A 17348-nucleotide genomic window follows, 5' to 3' on the forward strand; every position below is an offset into this window, starting at 1 on the left:
TAGCAATATCCACAATTTCATCCCTCAAGACAGAATGAGTTGTGTTGACAACAAGGTGCAGACATTCACTGTCAGTCACACAGAGGAGTGGGTGGGAAGAAATGTGGACACTGCTGGAAATTTGACCAACACTCCCAAAGACAGCTCCATATCATGGACAATATTTGTCTGTATGGTCCCAGTTTTCCCATTTCAGCTTGTGTCATAATATGTATGATGCTGGCTTGACACTTGACACAAGTAAAGCAAAAATCACACAATAAGCCTCTGATGGGGTTTGAACCCACATCCTCTCAGTTATATCATAGCATGTAATGTCATTGTGATGGCTTTTAGGCTTTATCAGCCTTACACCTGACCAATAGATTTTTCTTTTACTTTTCATACAAGTGTTAATATGAATACATAGTTACATATGTCATGGCTAGCCAAGAAATGTATTTGGAATCCATTATCATTCCAGTGTTTATCAGATAAATTCATAAAATTGTTAAACGTTCCTGCAGTCATTATGGGACTAGGCATGTTGTTTCCAAAACTTAACAACCCTGTTAGAATGAGAAGAAAAAAAAGGGGGGGGAAGTGTGAAATAAGGGTTCATTTGGTTAATGTTTTAGCCATTTTTTGTGGGTGTCTCATAACATGGGCACTATCATACAGAGTAAAAGATTTGGTGTTGTGTTCTTATAACAGTTTCCATGCAACATTTTATATGTCTCATATCATCCCATAACCTGCGATATTCAAGGCTTAACAGTTTCAGTCAACTTTGTCTCTCTTCATAGGTAAATATGTCACTTCACCGTGACCATCTTACATGCGACAGACTTGATCTGGGCTGAAACATTTATGAGACGAGCCCCTTACAGCTGAGCCATAGAATAAAAGTGGCAAGGGAAAAGACTTGATTGTATCTTTTCTAATTTCTGTTTGAAAATTTGGACTTCGCTCTCCGATTTAGAAACCGAAACTAGACGCCATTAACTTAACGACATCACGAGCAATGAACGAGAATGCGCGTAGTTTGGGCCATGTCCGGTGATGACGGGATGGGAGGCAGTCTGCAAGAAACTTTTCTTGCCTCACCCCTTCTTTCGTGATCTGTGAATTATTTACTCGTTACACCGTTAGCGAGCAGTCACATTGACAGTGCTGTATTTGTGAAGGAAGCGAGGTTTTCTCCTGTTCGTTTGCGACCAAGGAGTTAGCAGAAGAAAACGTCACAGTTGGCCTGAAGCCGCTGTCTGCTTTCCTAATCTGCTGACTTCAGTGAGTCACTGAGTGGACTCAAATCTTCTTCACAGGTAGGGTTTTATGTCCCCAGTGTGTTTGCTTTCGTGTACGCTTGAAACACGCTTTAATGATCTATTACACTACTGAAATGGAATTTGGGGTATATGAAGAGAAAAACTGGAGAAATATATCATGGCATGTATTGCAAATGTTTTCATTTTGAAGGAGGCGTGTCTTATTTCCGAACACACAAGTATAGATAGATCTACAGTCTCAGGTGATGCAGTGCAGTGAAGGATTTGGCAAGCCTGATCAGGGTGGGGGAGGGGGCATCATAGGCCGGAGAGTACACAAGCTGTTGCCAACAGCTGCCACAGCATTGCTGGCATACTGCATCTTACTCAGAGAAGGATGAAAATGCATGCTTGAAACGTGTGTAACCCTACCCTGACAACAATTGCAGTGTCACATACTTCATTTTTGTAACAATTTTGTTACATTAGAACATGACCATTGTCATCTGTATTGTGTAATTGTCTGAGATATTTGTGAGCTGTAAGTGTAAGATAGAAAAAGAAGTTGTGCCTTACCACAAGACAAAATATTTTTACCACCTGTTGATGTGTGTTTGTGTGTGTGTGTGTGTGTGTGTGTGTGAAAGCATAAAAAAATAAAATTAAAATAAAATTATGCAAGTGCCTGACTCCTTCAAGTACTGTACTATCTTACGATCTTAGGTAATGAAGGACTTAAGATATCAGGGGAGTGGGGGGGGGGGGGGGGGAGAAGATAAAACACGTCAGAATAAAACAAATACTTTGGTCTGTTTGTGTGTTATGTGTGTGTATGTTTGTTTGTGTGTATGTGTGTGTGTGTGTGTGTAATTACAATTGTGCAAACAGCCAGTTTTAGTATTTAATCGTTGTTTTAGGGGAAATAGTTATAGTAGTTATTCCTGAGTTAGTGGTTTTTGGAATGTTCTACCAGTTTATTGGTTCTACCCAGTTCCATCTGAAAAGAAATTAAATGACTGAAGTTCATCTTTTGCAGTCTGCTATGCTTGTAATCCTCATTAGTTGTCAACTCAATTTCAGTGTCACTTATTATTTCATTCAAAGTTTTTCTTATGTCTTTTTTCTCTGTTGCTCATACAGGTGTTTATTTGTCTTGTTTTGTTGGTTGGTCGTTGGTTTTGTTGTTGTTGTTTTGTTTTTAAGTAGATATTTCCCTTCACATGTGTGCTAGGATGCTTCCCATTTGCTTGGAACTGCATCAATCATGTGTTGATGGTTATCTGCAGTTGGCAGCTAATATTACTGTCAAGTCCCATGAAAACAGAATGGTCATCACTTGCTTTGGAATCAAACACACTGCTTTCCTTGAGCTGTTTATGGAATACACAGAAAGAAGCAAAGCACACTGGAGAAGTTTATTTATTTACTTAATTATTTACTCCTTCATTTTATTTTATACAACTTATGTTTGACCCCTCTTTTTTAAATTGTTTTAGTTAATATATATAAGTCTTCTGCTCTTATTGTGTCTTCTTCTGTCTTCATGAGCTGCAACTCCCTTGTTCATGGGTCTAGACTGTGTGTGTCAGTTATCATTTTTATTTCGCCATTAAGGCAGTTACACTCCATTTTCAGGTGTTGATGTATGCTGGAACTAGACTGAAAGTGTGCTTTGTTTCCATAACCCACCATGCAGACACTGTTGTGGATTTAGGAATACTTTGAAAATTTTAGTTTTCTGCATATGACACAGTATTAATCTATTAATAGTATTATGCACACACAGTGAAGATAATGGCCTGTCTGCACATGGTGATAAGGTATCTGATACAAGATGAATACACTGCAGTGACTTGGGTGACTGGAATAATCTCCTCCCTGATCTCGCCAGGCACTGCAGGTATTCAACCTCACAGACCACAAGACAGTGCTCTGATTATCATGTCTCTGATTTAATTTGCTTTTAAAACCCACTATACAATACATTAGTTGAGGTTGAGTATGGCTGTGTTAGCTGAAATCACCATCAAAAAGAAGTGAGATATTATGTATAATTTACTGTAAATAACACATTTGTTATATTTTATAAAGGATTAGAAAGAAGACTACACTCTGATTGATTGATTTATTAACTGTCAAAGAATTGTAACCCAAGAAAATAAAACAATAAAAGAATGAAACAAAGAAGATTTGAGATTATATTTTTGTTAACATTAACGTTACAAGCTTCATTTGTTTCCACGAAATGACATATGGTCATATGGTATAACTTTTAAGTTCATGAATGTCAGACTGATGAGCAGTCTGAGATCTCCAAAGACCAAATTTAAGTTGCTGATCATGTATTTTGGATAAGTCATCATCTGTCTACTCTTGGCACAGGTGTGCTTAGTCAAACTCAAAGGTGTGTGCTTGAACTCCAGTTGCTTATCAGATAAGACTGTATTGATTGTAAGCATAACTCTTGACTTCAGAATTTCATATGGAAAGCTTCAAAAGTGGATTCTGCTCACAGTGTACATAAAATGGAGGCCTGTCCAGTGTTCATTTGTTTTGCTGTATTTGAATCACAAAGTTTTCAACAATATAAGGCACATACATAGTTACTTCCCAGTTCCCTACTTCCTTTTCAGTTTCACTATTGAACGTTCTGTTTTATTCCATTTGAGTATGTTATTCCTGTAAGTGTTACTGCATCAGGGTTAAGTTCATGAATATGAGAAAATCTTTTTTTTTTAAGTAAAGTTTACGAGACAAAAAAAGACAAAGAAAACCAGTTTCACTGTTTATGTGTTGATGTTTTTTTGCAAACTGGAATTCTGTAGTGGTAAGCAATAAAAAGAGTTTAACTAAGATATTTTATTGATGACAATCATACTATTTATTACTACTCATTACTATACATTGTCTGAAGAAATGATGGAAGAAAATGAAAAGTTGAACTCTGGTGTAAGATGTAACAATAAATCAGATGATTTTTAAATTAAATAAAACCTCTTTTTCCTCTCACGTCTCAGGATGCTTTACTTAAAGAAAATTCTACTTTCTTGAATCAGTTGCTTTACTATCACACTTTAATTTTTCAACCAAAACAGTATTAACTTATTGAATCAATATCTTTATACGTCATCTTAGAATATTTATATTATATCAATATATGTATAATTATGATCAGAAGCATAGATTACAGCCTTGTCACATAATCCCAAATCTAAGTGGACCTCCGTAGCATGCTCCTCCTCCTCATATATTGAACAGGTTGTGGACATGAATTTGACTTTTGTAGTGGTGGTGTTTGCATGCTATATCCATTTTATGTGCGGAGCATGCAATTAAGTTATAATGAATTCAGCTGGGATGTTTGTCTCAGTCCATCAACACCCTCAGTGCAAGCTGATTTTGTCTTTTCCCCAGGGTTGTGTACACCCTTGACATTGATTTAAGATAACACCTTAACTTATTCTTTTTTGTTTCTCGATAAACCATTTTATAAAGAAAATATCTTTTCCAAAATAAGGAAAAAAAGACTGCTACACATTCATTGTGTGAGTGAAAGTAAACAAACATATCGACAAAGTTCAGTGCTGCACTGTAGGTAAAAGGTAAATAAGTAATGGGTGTGAGCTGTATACCCTTCTCTGGTGAAGATTTACAAGACTTTGTTGGTTGTTGAATAGCTCTCCTGGCCTCTTTATCTTTTCATGGAGACATTACCCATTTATTGATAGCTTGCTGCTTTGACTGCTCAAAGGGAGAACTTGGTATTCAGGGCTGAGACTGAGTGGAAGACTTGGGTTCTGACGTTTAGGTGAATGTCATGATGAAATATGATACCAGGGAACTTAGAAGATTGCAATCTTGACATTGAACTGTTTTAGGGTCATATTAAATAAGAACAAATATTTATGATTTATGATAGAACACGCTTTGTACAATAATATATAAATTTATACATTCCACTGAATGAAGAAAAAAGAAGTTTCGGATTGTTTGTTACTTTATCTGTTTGTGACCATGAATTAGCTTTTCTTTTGGTTCTTCGTCATGATTTTATAGTTAACTTATACTGCTTTAGATTGTACTGTGAAAGGAAGATTGCTGTAGCCTGTGCTCAGGGGATTTTAGTGGTTTTGAAGTGAGAGACTCTGTCAGTCTGTGCAACTGTAGCAACCATCATGACAACAGATATTTTGTATACTGTGACTGTTTTGGGGGGCATTTTAAATGGATTTAAAATGAGATACTGTTTGCTGTCATAGGAACAATTATGAAAACAGTTGTTGTGTACACTGATGAAATGTATTGGGAGAGCATTTTAAATTGATTTAAAGTGATAAACTCATTACTGGCTTAGCAATCATCATGACAGTTTCTGTTGTGTATATCCTGACTCAATATAATTTCCTTATCTTCCACACGCAGAAAGATATATTTTGCTGTAAACCACAATGCACTAATTTTGTCTTCTTCAGCATGTATTTACTGCAACTTCCACAGGCAAACTTTTAGTTTTACATGTAGTAGATGTACATCATGTATTCATGACCATTTTTACCATTAAGACAACCATACTCCGTTTTCAGGGATATTCATGCTGAATATGTTAAATGTTTCCAAAACCCACTGACTGCTGACATGGATTTGGGACCTTTAGTTAAATGTGCATATTTGATGTTCTGTATACACACAAAGAGGACTTGGGCACAAGCAGGTGTCCACATTTGTTGAGAACATGAAAATCTTCAGGTGGACCTGGAACTCAGACCCACACCCGCAGTTGAAAAGGAAATGCTGTAACCACTAGGCCGTTGCACCCGTCTTCTGCTTTGAAATTGCAATAAACTATTATTATAAGAAACAGCTGTTATATGTTATAGTATTGGTGGAGTTGGTGAGGTCTGTTTTGGCACATGTGCAGAGATCATACCAGTTTATTGCATGTACATGTGTATTGTTTTAGTGTTTGTGGCTCAACGTGACCAGTGATTGAAATGCTTGTGTACACATATGATATATGCATGCATCACTTGATAGTGTGCTTGCTGTATGCTTATTTTATATTTAATTCATACATTATACAGGTCTACTTCAGTTCAGTGTGCTTTTCTTCTGACGTTATGTGCTTTTGATGCCTTTTTGGATGCTTGTGTGTCACACCTTCATCAGTATATTTTGTGGTGCTTACAATCTTATGCTCATAACAAATGAATGCATGGGTGCAGATTGATTACTTACATAATTTTAACATATTTAACATTATATTATGTGTGTGCACGTTGTGTTTGTGCGTGTGTGTGTGTGCTTGTGTGGGTGCATGTGCATGCGGTACATGTGAGTGATGTGTGCATATTGTTTGTGTGTCTGTCTGCTTGCCTGCCTGCATGTGTGTGAGCATGTGTGTGTGCGTGTTGCCCTGTTGAGACAGACAGACACAGGGGATGTGGTGAGTGGCGTGATCAGTGCATGCAGTGGCCAGCATGATGGAGGGCCAAGGGGAACCTGCCCCCTCACCCCACACCCCAGCCCCCGCCCCCATCAAGCCCCCGTCACCAACCCCAGCTGGGGAGGATGCCAAGCCCAAGGAGAGCAGGTAAAATTATGAAAATATCATTGACACTGCTATTGTATAAGGTAAACATGAAAAATACGGTTGACTTTGCTATCAAGTAAAATGATAAAAGTACATAATGTATATAATACACAGTTGACACTGCTATCAGGTAAAATTATAGAAATATACAGTTGACATTGCTATCAGGTCAGGTAAAATTTTAAATATATATATATTGTGGACACTTTATCAGGTAAAATTATAAAATATTTATCTTTAGTGATAAGTGAACAACAGGTATTTATTTTGTAAACAATAGCTGAAGACCAGGACATCTAATTCTCTCTCTCTCTCTCTCTCTCTCTCTCAAAAGGGCCTTTACGCTGAATGGACAATAAAATAGTCTCTCTCTCTCTCTCTCTCTCTCTCTCTCTCAAGCCACTTAAGGAGGGGGAGAAAATTCTGACAAGTGTGAGATTGGATCCCTCACTCTCAGATTTTCTCGCTTTCTTGGCGGACAGGTTACCACAAGGCCACCACTCCATTTGATATTGATATCTTATGTTGTCCGGTTACACACAAGAACAGTTCTGAGGTTTTTATATTGCAAAGTAAAGGTGTGGTGTGTGAGGAGGCATGGGATAGTCTCTCTTTTTTTTGTTTTTGTTGTTCTCCACTTGTTGAAGCAAATTCTGGAAATTATGTTTTTTGAAAAGCAACTTTTTAATTAACAAGGGTGGAAATTATAAAATAATAAATTACTGATTTCACTCTTGCTTCTCAGTTTTTCTTTCATTTTTGCATTTTCGTGTGTAGGGTTTATTTTCAGAGCCATGTAACATTATTTTAAAAGAATTTTCTTGATTCATGAGTTCATCTGATACATGAATAGGAAATCAGGCAGCCTTCAGCTGAACCTAGCCCACTTGTTTGTTATGTAGGCACTGTTGAGAATGGCACATGAGGATACTTACTGGTGAACTATAACATATTTGAAATAGTTCAAGAGGCAGGGCTCCAAATACCCGCCCATCTGATTGTCCAGTACAACTTAACCTTCTGGTGAACAGGTGGAAATGCTGTCTCCTCAGTCCTCTTGTCTGTTGAGCATCCAAGGTTTTGACTGTGTCACTGAAAGGGTGACTGAGCAGTCAGCTTCAGTGCATCCCCATTACACTTCCCTCCTCCATTTTTCAGTGTAGCACCTACACCCTTCTGACCCTGGTTTATATATCTTTTGTAATACATATTATTTTTTATAATGAATTATGTCTGCTGACTTGCCATTGCATTGCCGGTAATAACTGTCTCTTTACTTAAGGAGGGCATCAAGAAATTTAGGGGGACAAGTAGATTTTTTTTAAATTTACTTATTCCCAGGATAACTAGAAACTGTCCGTGAATTCCTAGCCCTGAGAGGTGATTGTTCTACAAGAAAAAACAGAATAAAAGTTTGCTGATAAAGCAGTGGCGGAAAGAATTCATTTAATCTAAATTATGTTAATCCTTCCACCATTACCAACTGTTCCAGTGCTGTGGTGATAAAGACTAGTGCACCAAGAATTATAAAATCAATAATGTATGCATATAGCAATTGTGTGTATTGAACACTGTATTCAGTACAGTTTAACTTTCTTCGAAAAGAACATTGTTCATGACAGAACAAAAGTTCTTTGGAAAGAAAATAAAGATGCACTGACTGGAATATATATTGAATGTATGCACCTGCAGATTGCTTCCTTGTGTTGTTTTATCAGCTTGTTTATGAGGCTGACTGCATGTGTGCACAAATATACAACCTGATAATGTACTGATAATGTGTTTGATTTACTCATGTGGTCATTTGATTATTGAAAGTCAATCTGCATCATGCTGGGACAGTGTTGTTATATAATTGCCACTTTGTTTTGGTCCAACATCAGTAGACACAACCATGCTCCAACAGACTCTTTTTTATTAAAAAAAAAGTTCCTTGTTATTTATTTATTTTGTTTATTTTCTTTATATTTGGGACTTTTTTTTTTGCTGTTGACATTATTGAATCCATTGAAATTTGTGCTTCCTTTGAAGACTTGAGAAAAAAATTGTGATTGCCTAATTACCTTGACAAAGAATTACTTTTTCAACTTGAAGGTCATTCAGAATACATTCTTTTACAAATGTTCTTTTCATCTCTTGGAATTGAATAAAAGGGTTTTGTTGTGGCCAGGAATAATAAAAGACTTCAGAAATGACCTTCAAGAACATAATTCCTCTCATGTAATGTTCAACCAAAGATCTATCAAGGTGTTGTCTGCATTTGTTAGATATGGACTGGAAAAAATAATGTCGTATGGTTTTACCCATTTCTTTCTTCTCCGAACAGATACACTCTTAAAGTGGTTGTTTTGGAACCGATGAGAGATAGATCTGTCTTTGCTTACTGAGCTGTTTCTGTATTTGTTTACCAAAATGCATCCCCCAGGTGAACCTTAACATGTACACATGTGCTGATTTCTGTCTGCGTTGATGGATGATTATGATATTCAGTTTCACTGCGTAATGTCAGCAGCTTACACCAACATCATGTAATCTACATTGATGCAGGTGCACACTCACTCACACACACACACACACACACACACACTTTAAACAGAAGCTGGTTGTTTCCCACTTGTCTGTTTTCAAAATAGGGGAAATGGAATGGGAAGGTGGAGAGAAGTGGGGTTGGAAAGGGGGTGTGATTGAGAGGAAAGAGAGGGTCTTGGGAAGGTAGAAAGTGAAGCACAGTGTGTTTGTGTTGTACATGGGTGATGGTTGTTTCTCCCCTTGTTTGCTTGAAGGAGAGACCGGGGTTTATTGATTGTTCATGAAAGAATTGTTGTTCATCTGGCGTCACTATTCTGAATCATTGAAGTCATGAATTTGTGAAACAGATATGATGTATTACCTATTCTTGAGTAAGTGTTTTTTGTTTGCTTTGCTTTCTCTCTCTCTCTCTCTCTGTTCTTTAAAAACAGGCGTAGGAAAAACAGTGTTCTAAAGTGCACAGCCAATCTTGGTATTAGGTTGCTTAACATTGAATGAGACCTGAATCTTTAAAAAAAAAAAATATATATATATATATATATAATGTGTTTGTATTGAGGTGTGGTTATATTTGGATGTGATTGAAGCATTGTTATGCTGTATACTATGTGTACATGTCAAACCATAGACAATAAATAATACCACAAGCTTGAATAATGCTGATTTGCTTTGCAAATGCATGCAAACCAAGTCTCCTGATTCTTTTAAGGGGGTAGACAAAGCACTTTTAAATTTAAGTGTCTGAGCAGGTGTGTTCATTGTGGTTATATTAAATGCTGTTACTTCTGACAACAACAACAACAACAACAAAACACAGAAAAGATTTCAGATAACTTGGTAGTATGAAAGAAAATGTGCATGCTGAAAATGAAATGTATATGCTTGTTCATGCCTGCTTAAATCAGATGTTTATTGTTGGCAAAAGTATGGGGTTGTGGGGGAGGGGGTTTCGGGGGTGGGGGGGTTGTGTGTGTGTGCATGCATGCATGCACATTGTGTGTGTGTGTGTGTGTATGAGAGAGTGAGAGAGACTGCTTGCAAGGATTTGTATTGTGAAAACGGATAAGAAAAGAATGTCTCAGACCTCTCTGCAGGCGTACAAATGACTTACACAACCTGCATGACTATTGATAATTTTTTTTTTTAAGTATTGTTCTTTTTTTTTAAAGGTATTCCTTACAGTCCATGTTAGTATGTTGATTTTGCAGAGCCTGAATATTTACCTTTTTCAGTCCTGTAAGATATTGATTTGGATAGGAAGAGCAAGAAATAAAACCAGTCTTTCAGAATAACACTTCTTTTCTACCTTTTTTGCCTTGCAGAAACAGATGTTACCCTCCATATAGGCAGTTGAATACTTACATTCAGTTGTCCAGTGTGTGAGCGACATTGAGGAGATCTGAGTCTTGAGTTTGAACAGGTCCTTAAGTGAGAAAAAAATCTTAAAGAAATATTTTTTTTATTGCTTGTGTCATGTCCATGTAAATGTAAAACGGTGTATGACTATGAATTCAGGATTGTTTTAGGGATAACACCGTAGTAGGTTTTTTTTTTTTTTTTTTTTTTTTAGTGAGGGAAAGAGAAATTTAGGTTTTTATGTTGACACCCACCTTAAGAGTATCAATAATGTCAAGAGAGAGTGGAGAGAGGGGATCTGAACAGTGTCAAGAGATGACCTAAATAGCAACTTTTTTTTTTTTTTAAGATGGCAGTGTACACATTACTTGTACAGGGGCGCAGATTCTATCTAGCAGAATCCACTGAGCTGTACAGAGGTGAGAAAAGTGCTGAGTTATATATATATATATATATATATATATATATATATATAAAGATATAATGTAAAAAAAAAAAAAAAGGTAAAATCTCTTTATGTCACATCTTACTTCACAAACAGTCTTATAGTTAAGAGATTTATTATTCATTTACATAAAAATATGTAAAAAAAACAACAACATAAAAGCTTTTACCTGCACATAAGTATAAGAGTCTGGATTGAGTTCACGCATTACAAAATATTTTGGAGATTTTCTTTCAAAAAAAAAAAAAGAAAAAGAAAGAAAGAAAAAAAAAGACACTTTGATTTGCACTGACACAGAAATATTGCTTCCCATAAGCAAAATCACAAAAGAAAAAAAAAGGTAACAGCTTGCTTTTGAACACATGTACGTCAGAGCCATCAGTGCATCATCAATTTTAAGCGTTAGGGAGAGTTTCAAAAAACGCCCGCTGCTTTTTGACTTGTTAGCCACGGTAATGCCTGCAGAGTTTGGGGGTGAGGCTTAGCGGTAGGTCTTGGCACTGTTCCTTGCATCGACTTCTGACGGTTTTGAAAGGAGAAGGAGGAATGGGTGCACTGGGAGGGGACCCTGTGGTCTGTGTTGTGTAAAGGGGGGTCCAGGAATGGGTTGATCCACCTGTCAGGAAGTGCAAGAGGTTCCACGTTGTGGAAATTTTCACTCTGAGAACCTGAGTTACGGTCAGTTTTTTCTTTGGGATTTGTTTTTATTGCTTGTTCAGTTGTTGTCCATGTCTGCTGCAGCTGTTTTGCCTCTGTGTTGTTTCAAATTATTTATTTTGGCGTCTCGGCTGGCAGTATAGATGTTGACAGAACTACATTTTGGTTGCTTTTCTTCTTCTTCTTCTTCCTCTCTCTGTGTCAGTCTCTGCTTAAGTTTACTACCTGTTTTGAAATTATTTTTTGAATAAGTTTCTGCCTCGGTTTTTCAATTCCTCGCAATTTCAGAGGTTGGTTGATTAATCATGAATATGAATGGTCAGTTGATTAGTCACCTTTGTCACAAGCTGAGCTATTCATTGACCAGTTGATTTGTACCTTTCCCACAAGGGGAGTTATTCATCCATCAGTGTAATTACCTTTATCACAAGGTGAGCTATTCATTGATCATGCTTGATTGATTACCTTTGTCACAAAGTGAGCTAAATGTTGATCAGTTTGTCACAAGGTGAGCTATTCATTGAATGACTGATTACCCACCTTTGTCACAAAATAAGCTGTTCATGGGTAAGTTTATCAATCACCTTTGTCGCAAGGAGAAGGTGAGCTATACATTGATCAGCTGATTGATCCTTGACTGACCACTTTCATCACCAGTTTGAGTGATTGATTGATTAACCACCGTCACCACGACAGTGGTTAATCTTGGTTTCTTTGCTACCATTCTCTGACTGAACTTTTTCTTCCTGTCTCTTGTCTGTTGTCACTGATATTGTGTTTCTCTGTTCTTTCTTCACGACATCTTTGTTGCGGTCTTTATGAGTTTCTGGTCTGCCATTCCTTTTACACTCTGTGTTGTTTTCTTTGTCGTGTTTGTCATCATTTTTACTGTCTGTCCTTTTATAAGAATAATGATAAAACTGTATTTTCTTGTAGTGAACTTATTGATGAATGATGGTAATGATAGCAATCTTATCATCATCATTAATAATAATGATAAAGATATAGATATATATATATAGATAGATATATATACACACACACACACAAAAATGGGTGGCGCTGTAGTGTAGCGACACTCTCCCTGGGGAGAGCAGCTCAAATTTCACACAGAGAAATCTGTTGTGATAAAAATAAATACAAATACATACATACATGCATATATATATATATATATATATATATATATATATATATATATATATATTATTATTATGACATCAATATAATGATAGTAATAATAATAATAATAATGATAATACTGATTCTGATAATGATAATGATATTAGTCTTTGTCATACATTCTTCTGTTTGTTGTCTGTTTTATCCTATCTTTTCACCTTTTTTTCTTTTGATTTTTTTCCTTTGCAGTTCCACTTTTAATTTCTATGTTTATATAAGTGCCAGTTCCCTGTCAAATTATCCATATCCACACTACCTTATGTGTGTGTGTATGTGTCTATTGTATTTATATGTATATCTATATATATCAAGAAGTGAGAAGTTACATATATGTGTGTGTGTGTGTGTGTACTGTTTTTTCTCTTTCATTTCCCTTTCTGCACTCCCTCTCCTTGTATGTGTGGTGTAGCAGAGAGGGCATGGAGGAAGGCAGCAATCAGCTCCAGCCTGCAGTGCAGGTAGAGAGAAAGTCTGTGATATGGGCACTGCTCCAGCAGTTATCAGAAAGGCTTCCTTGGATTTCTGTCCACCGCTGAACGTTGTGTACAGTTGGTAACTGGATGTAAAAGTGTATCTTTTTTTTTATCAGGGAGGAAAACAACATTTGTCCTGACTCTGACTCTGCCAAACGCAAGAGAAGTAAAGAAAAAGTGATCTCCTGTAGTAGACTCTGGGCCAGAATTCTCTCCATATTCATTTCATGTTTTGTTTTGAAAGGTTTAGCTTTTATTTTTATCAAGTGCAAAGGAAATCTAATTGTGGTAAATGTAATTATGCCAGGGCTGATTGTCTGGCTTTGAACCACCGGTCTGGCAGCAGCAGCAATGTCAAAAATCAAATTGTGACTGAGGTGTGTGCACAGAGAGCATTGTTGGAAACCTTTGAGAGCATTGTTGGAAACCATTCGTTTTTCTGCCAGTATCACCGTGTGCTGCTCCTGCCATTCTGGAAGAGCACAGGAACATGTGGAGGAGAAAACTGATATAACTGCATTGCATGCAGACAAGGACCTGCCAAAATACGTTGGTTTGTAGGCCAGATATTCAGTGCACGTTGATGCATATTATGACTGATAGGTCACATGATAGAAATGGAAATGTTTGGGTCTGGAGGTTTTGCTGCCAATAACTCACCATAGCTGTAGGGCATGAAGTTCATTGCCAACGCCTTGATAAACTGTTGCCACTTTGTTTTCTGTATTCTGTGTGTGTGTGTGTGTGTGTGCATGTGTGTGTGTCACTGTGCAGTGTGTGTCACTCTTCATATGCGCGCACACATGTGTTTTTGTGTGCCTGCTGCATGCACACTTGTATAATATAATGAGAAGTTTGTTTATGATTTAGTTAGCATGTGCTTGTAGATGTACATTCAACACACACACACATGCACAGACAATGTTTCCACTTACATTTACATTGCATCAGTACGCATGTACATTTTGATTTGATCAAGACAAGCCTGTTCCATTTCATGTGTGTGAAAATGTTTGTGGACAGCTCAACACTCAATGCTGGTCTTCCAGTAAAACTTTGAAAATAAGGCAGTTTGCTGTATTGCATCAAATGTCACCTGAGGTACCCTTGGCTTCACTACAGTCCTGTACAGAAAAATTGGTAAAGAAAAAAACTAAAAACACTGTTCAAATACTTCTGAGATCATGTTTCATTAGACATGTAGAATTCATGATTTCACTTTGACAGTGTTGCATGATCACAGATCTGTTCATATTATGTGGACTCATACTTGCGCACAGCATACACACAACACACGCATGCACAAATGCAAGCATACATGCATGCACACATTTATGCATGCATCAGTTTGTTAGTTCACATAGACCGGCAAACAACATAGAACAAAAACTGAATGAAGCTATCCCCTTTCTTGATGTGATTGAACAGAGTATGGCCCATCAGTGTTTCTGTGAGAACAGACCAGTGGATGAGGTGGCATTGATTTTTTTTTTACTTCAGATATTTGGCATTCCTTGAGGAGCCAGCAGCTGTTGGATAGGTCTCAACTGTGAGGCAAAGGCCTTTGTGTGTTTTAAGGGGCATGGGGGGTGTGGGGAGGGGACAGTACAATAGCAGTGTATGTGTTTGCATTGTGTTTGGCATGTTGTGAGACCATGTATGTATGTATGTGTTTATGTGTGTGAGAGAGAGTGAGTGATTGGGAGAGAATTTTACAGTATGGAGAGAGGCTCAGGGATAGAGAAATTTGTGTGTGTGTGTGTGTGTGTATGCCTGTGTGTGTGTGTGCGTTTATGCGCTTGTGTTAGTATGTCTGTGTATGTGAATTGTGAGCATGAAGAGAGAGAGAGAGGGGTAGAGAGAGAAATGGAGAGAGACACTGTGTATGTGTGATTTGGAGCATGGAGAGACTGTGTGTGTGCGCGCGCGTATGTGAGTTTGTGCTTGTGTATGTGTGTGTATGTGTATGTGCATGTGTATCTGTGTCTGTCTATGTGAGGCAATAGGATTGTGGGCTGATAGGGAGGAGTGAGACATTAGCTTGGCCAGACAGTTTGTATGCACACATGTGTGTCATTGTATGAAACTGGAGACGGGCAGGGAAGGAGGAAGTGTTTGTATGGCTGTACAGCACACTGTGTGGCCTTTGGTGACTGGAGGGTGTAGGGGGTAGAAAGGAAGTGCTTCAGTGAGCAAACAGGATCCTTAGCAGTCTCCATCCAAAATCAAGTGTTGCTCAATGTTCGAATCTCATTTTTTTATGAAAGATGGAAAAAGAGAGCGAGGAAGACCAAGAGAGACATGGTGCAGAACTGTTGGGAAAAAAAAGGAAGGAGAATGGTGCCAAGGGGAAAGTAAGCTTAAGACAGCACGAGATGGGCAAGTTGTGGACATCTCTGGTGGTGCCACAGTGTGTGCAGCACACTGACTGAAACAACGCATTCCACTGTCTTCCTAATTCTTGATCATTATGTTTGGTTCGTGTTTCAGGCAGAAATATGCTATGTTGGGTTATATACATATATATATATATTTTTTCCCCCTTCAACCTTGACCTCATCATGACTAAGATATGATGCAGCATACAAACATTGATGTGTCCGTATTGATGTCCTACATCCTCAACACTGAAACCTTTTCCCAAAAACACCAGACAGTGAACTCTATTTCTTCAGCTGCCTGGAAAAAAAATTATTTGTACACAAGGGTTTTCTTTTCTTTTTTTTCTTTTTTTTCCGCTCACACGAAAGCTGCAGAACATTGTTCCTGAAGGGCTGTAACTCCTGCAGACTTGTAGTCCGTCTGTAGTTATAGCAGTTGCTTCCCTTGGACTGCCCTCACAGTCTCCCTCGTGGACAGACAGCATCGAACGAGCTGTCTCACATTTGCCGAGGAGAAGAGTGAGTCATTGTGCCGCCCTTGGCAAGGCAGCCTCCGTCAGAGGTCAAGTGGTGGTGGTGGTGGTGGTGGTAGCGAGGGCAGTGATGCTGGTGGTGCTGCAGTGAAGTCATCATCACACCACCACTCCCTCCCTTCTGGCCTTGAAAAGGTTGAAACAATGGCCGGTTTGTCAGTGCTTGCTTTCGGTTGACGATGGAGCCTGTGTTGTGGGCCCATTACTGAACCGGTAGTTCGGAAATTAAATAGTTTAATTAGATTAAATTACGAAGGGGTGGAGGGAGGTTTTATTGCGATCACTGAATCAGTTGTGAAGACAGAAAGGATGAAAATAAAGTCAAAATAAAGCCATGCTTGGGTGGGGCCTGGAGATTGTAGGAGTGAAAGAGAAAAAAAAAGGTTAGGGGGTTGTATAAGGTCTTTGTTCATTCATTGGCCTACTGAGAAGCAGACTGGTTTTTTGGGGGGTGGGGGGTGGGGGTCTTTGTTTACTTGTTGGTCTTTATCCAGTGATACTGAGAAACAGAATGCTATCACAGTTGTGAACAACAAAAATCAGCAAAACTGAAAAAAAAAAAAGAAAAAAAAAAAGGAAAATGGTGTGGGTAGGTGTTTATCATAGACCATTCTACAACCCATGCCACACACCCAGTTCACTGTCTCTCAATTGCCTCACAGACGAATTATTGACCCCACCCCCCCCAACCCCCGCCCCCCACCCCCTACACCCCCACACACATCCAATCCTTTCTCTCTCTGACATTCTTCTTCATGAACACAAAGAAAAACTAGATTGTGCATGTATTGCACACACACACACACACACACACACACACACACACACACATACATTTCTAATATCACTGATTGCAGAAAGACAGACTAAAGAATGAATGCACACATGCACTCATTCACACACACTCATATGCGCATACACACACAGTAGAAGTACGCTGTTACATACACACACA

The 17348-nt window shown here is 38.0% G+C and overlaps 1 protein-coding gene across 3 annotated transcripts in view; it reads left to right on the forward strand.

Moving 5' to 3' along the window:
- Positions 1–1041: 1041 nt before the first annotated feature.
- The window catches only part of LOC143296516 (kinesin light chain-like), an 89255-nt gene continuing 72948 nt past the window's right edge, over positions 1042–17348 (forward strand). For all 3 annotated transcript variants that reach the window (XM_076608502.1, XM_076608503.1, XM_076608505.1), the window contains exons 1-2: positions 1042–1304; positions 6673–6837. In XM_076608502.1, coding sequence (XP_076464617.1) covers positions 6725–6837 — 113 coding nt within the window. In that variant the 5' untranslated portion in view covers positions 1042–1304; positions 6673–6724. The remainder of the gene's footprint in view (positions 1305–6672; positions 6838–17348) is intronic.

This window comes from Babylonia areolata, chromosome 21 (genome assembly GCF_041734735.1).
Source record: "Babylonia areolata isolate BAREFJ2019XMU chromosome 21, ASM4173473v1, whole genome shotgun sequence".
In the NCBI taxonomy this organism is placed as follows: Eukaryota; Metazoa; Mollusca; class Gastropoda; order Neogastropoda; family Buccinidae; genus Babylonia; species Babylonia areolata.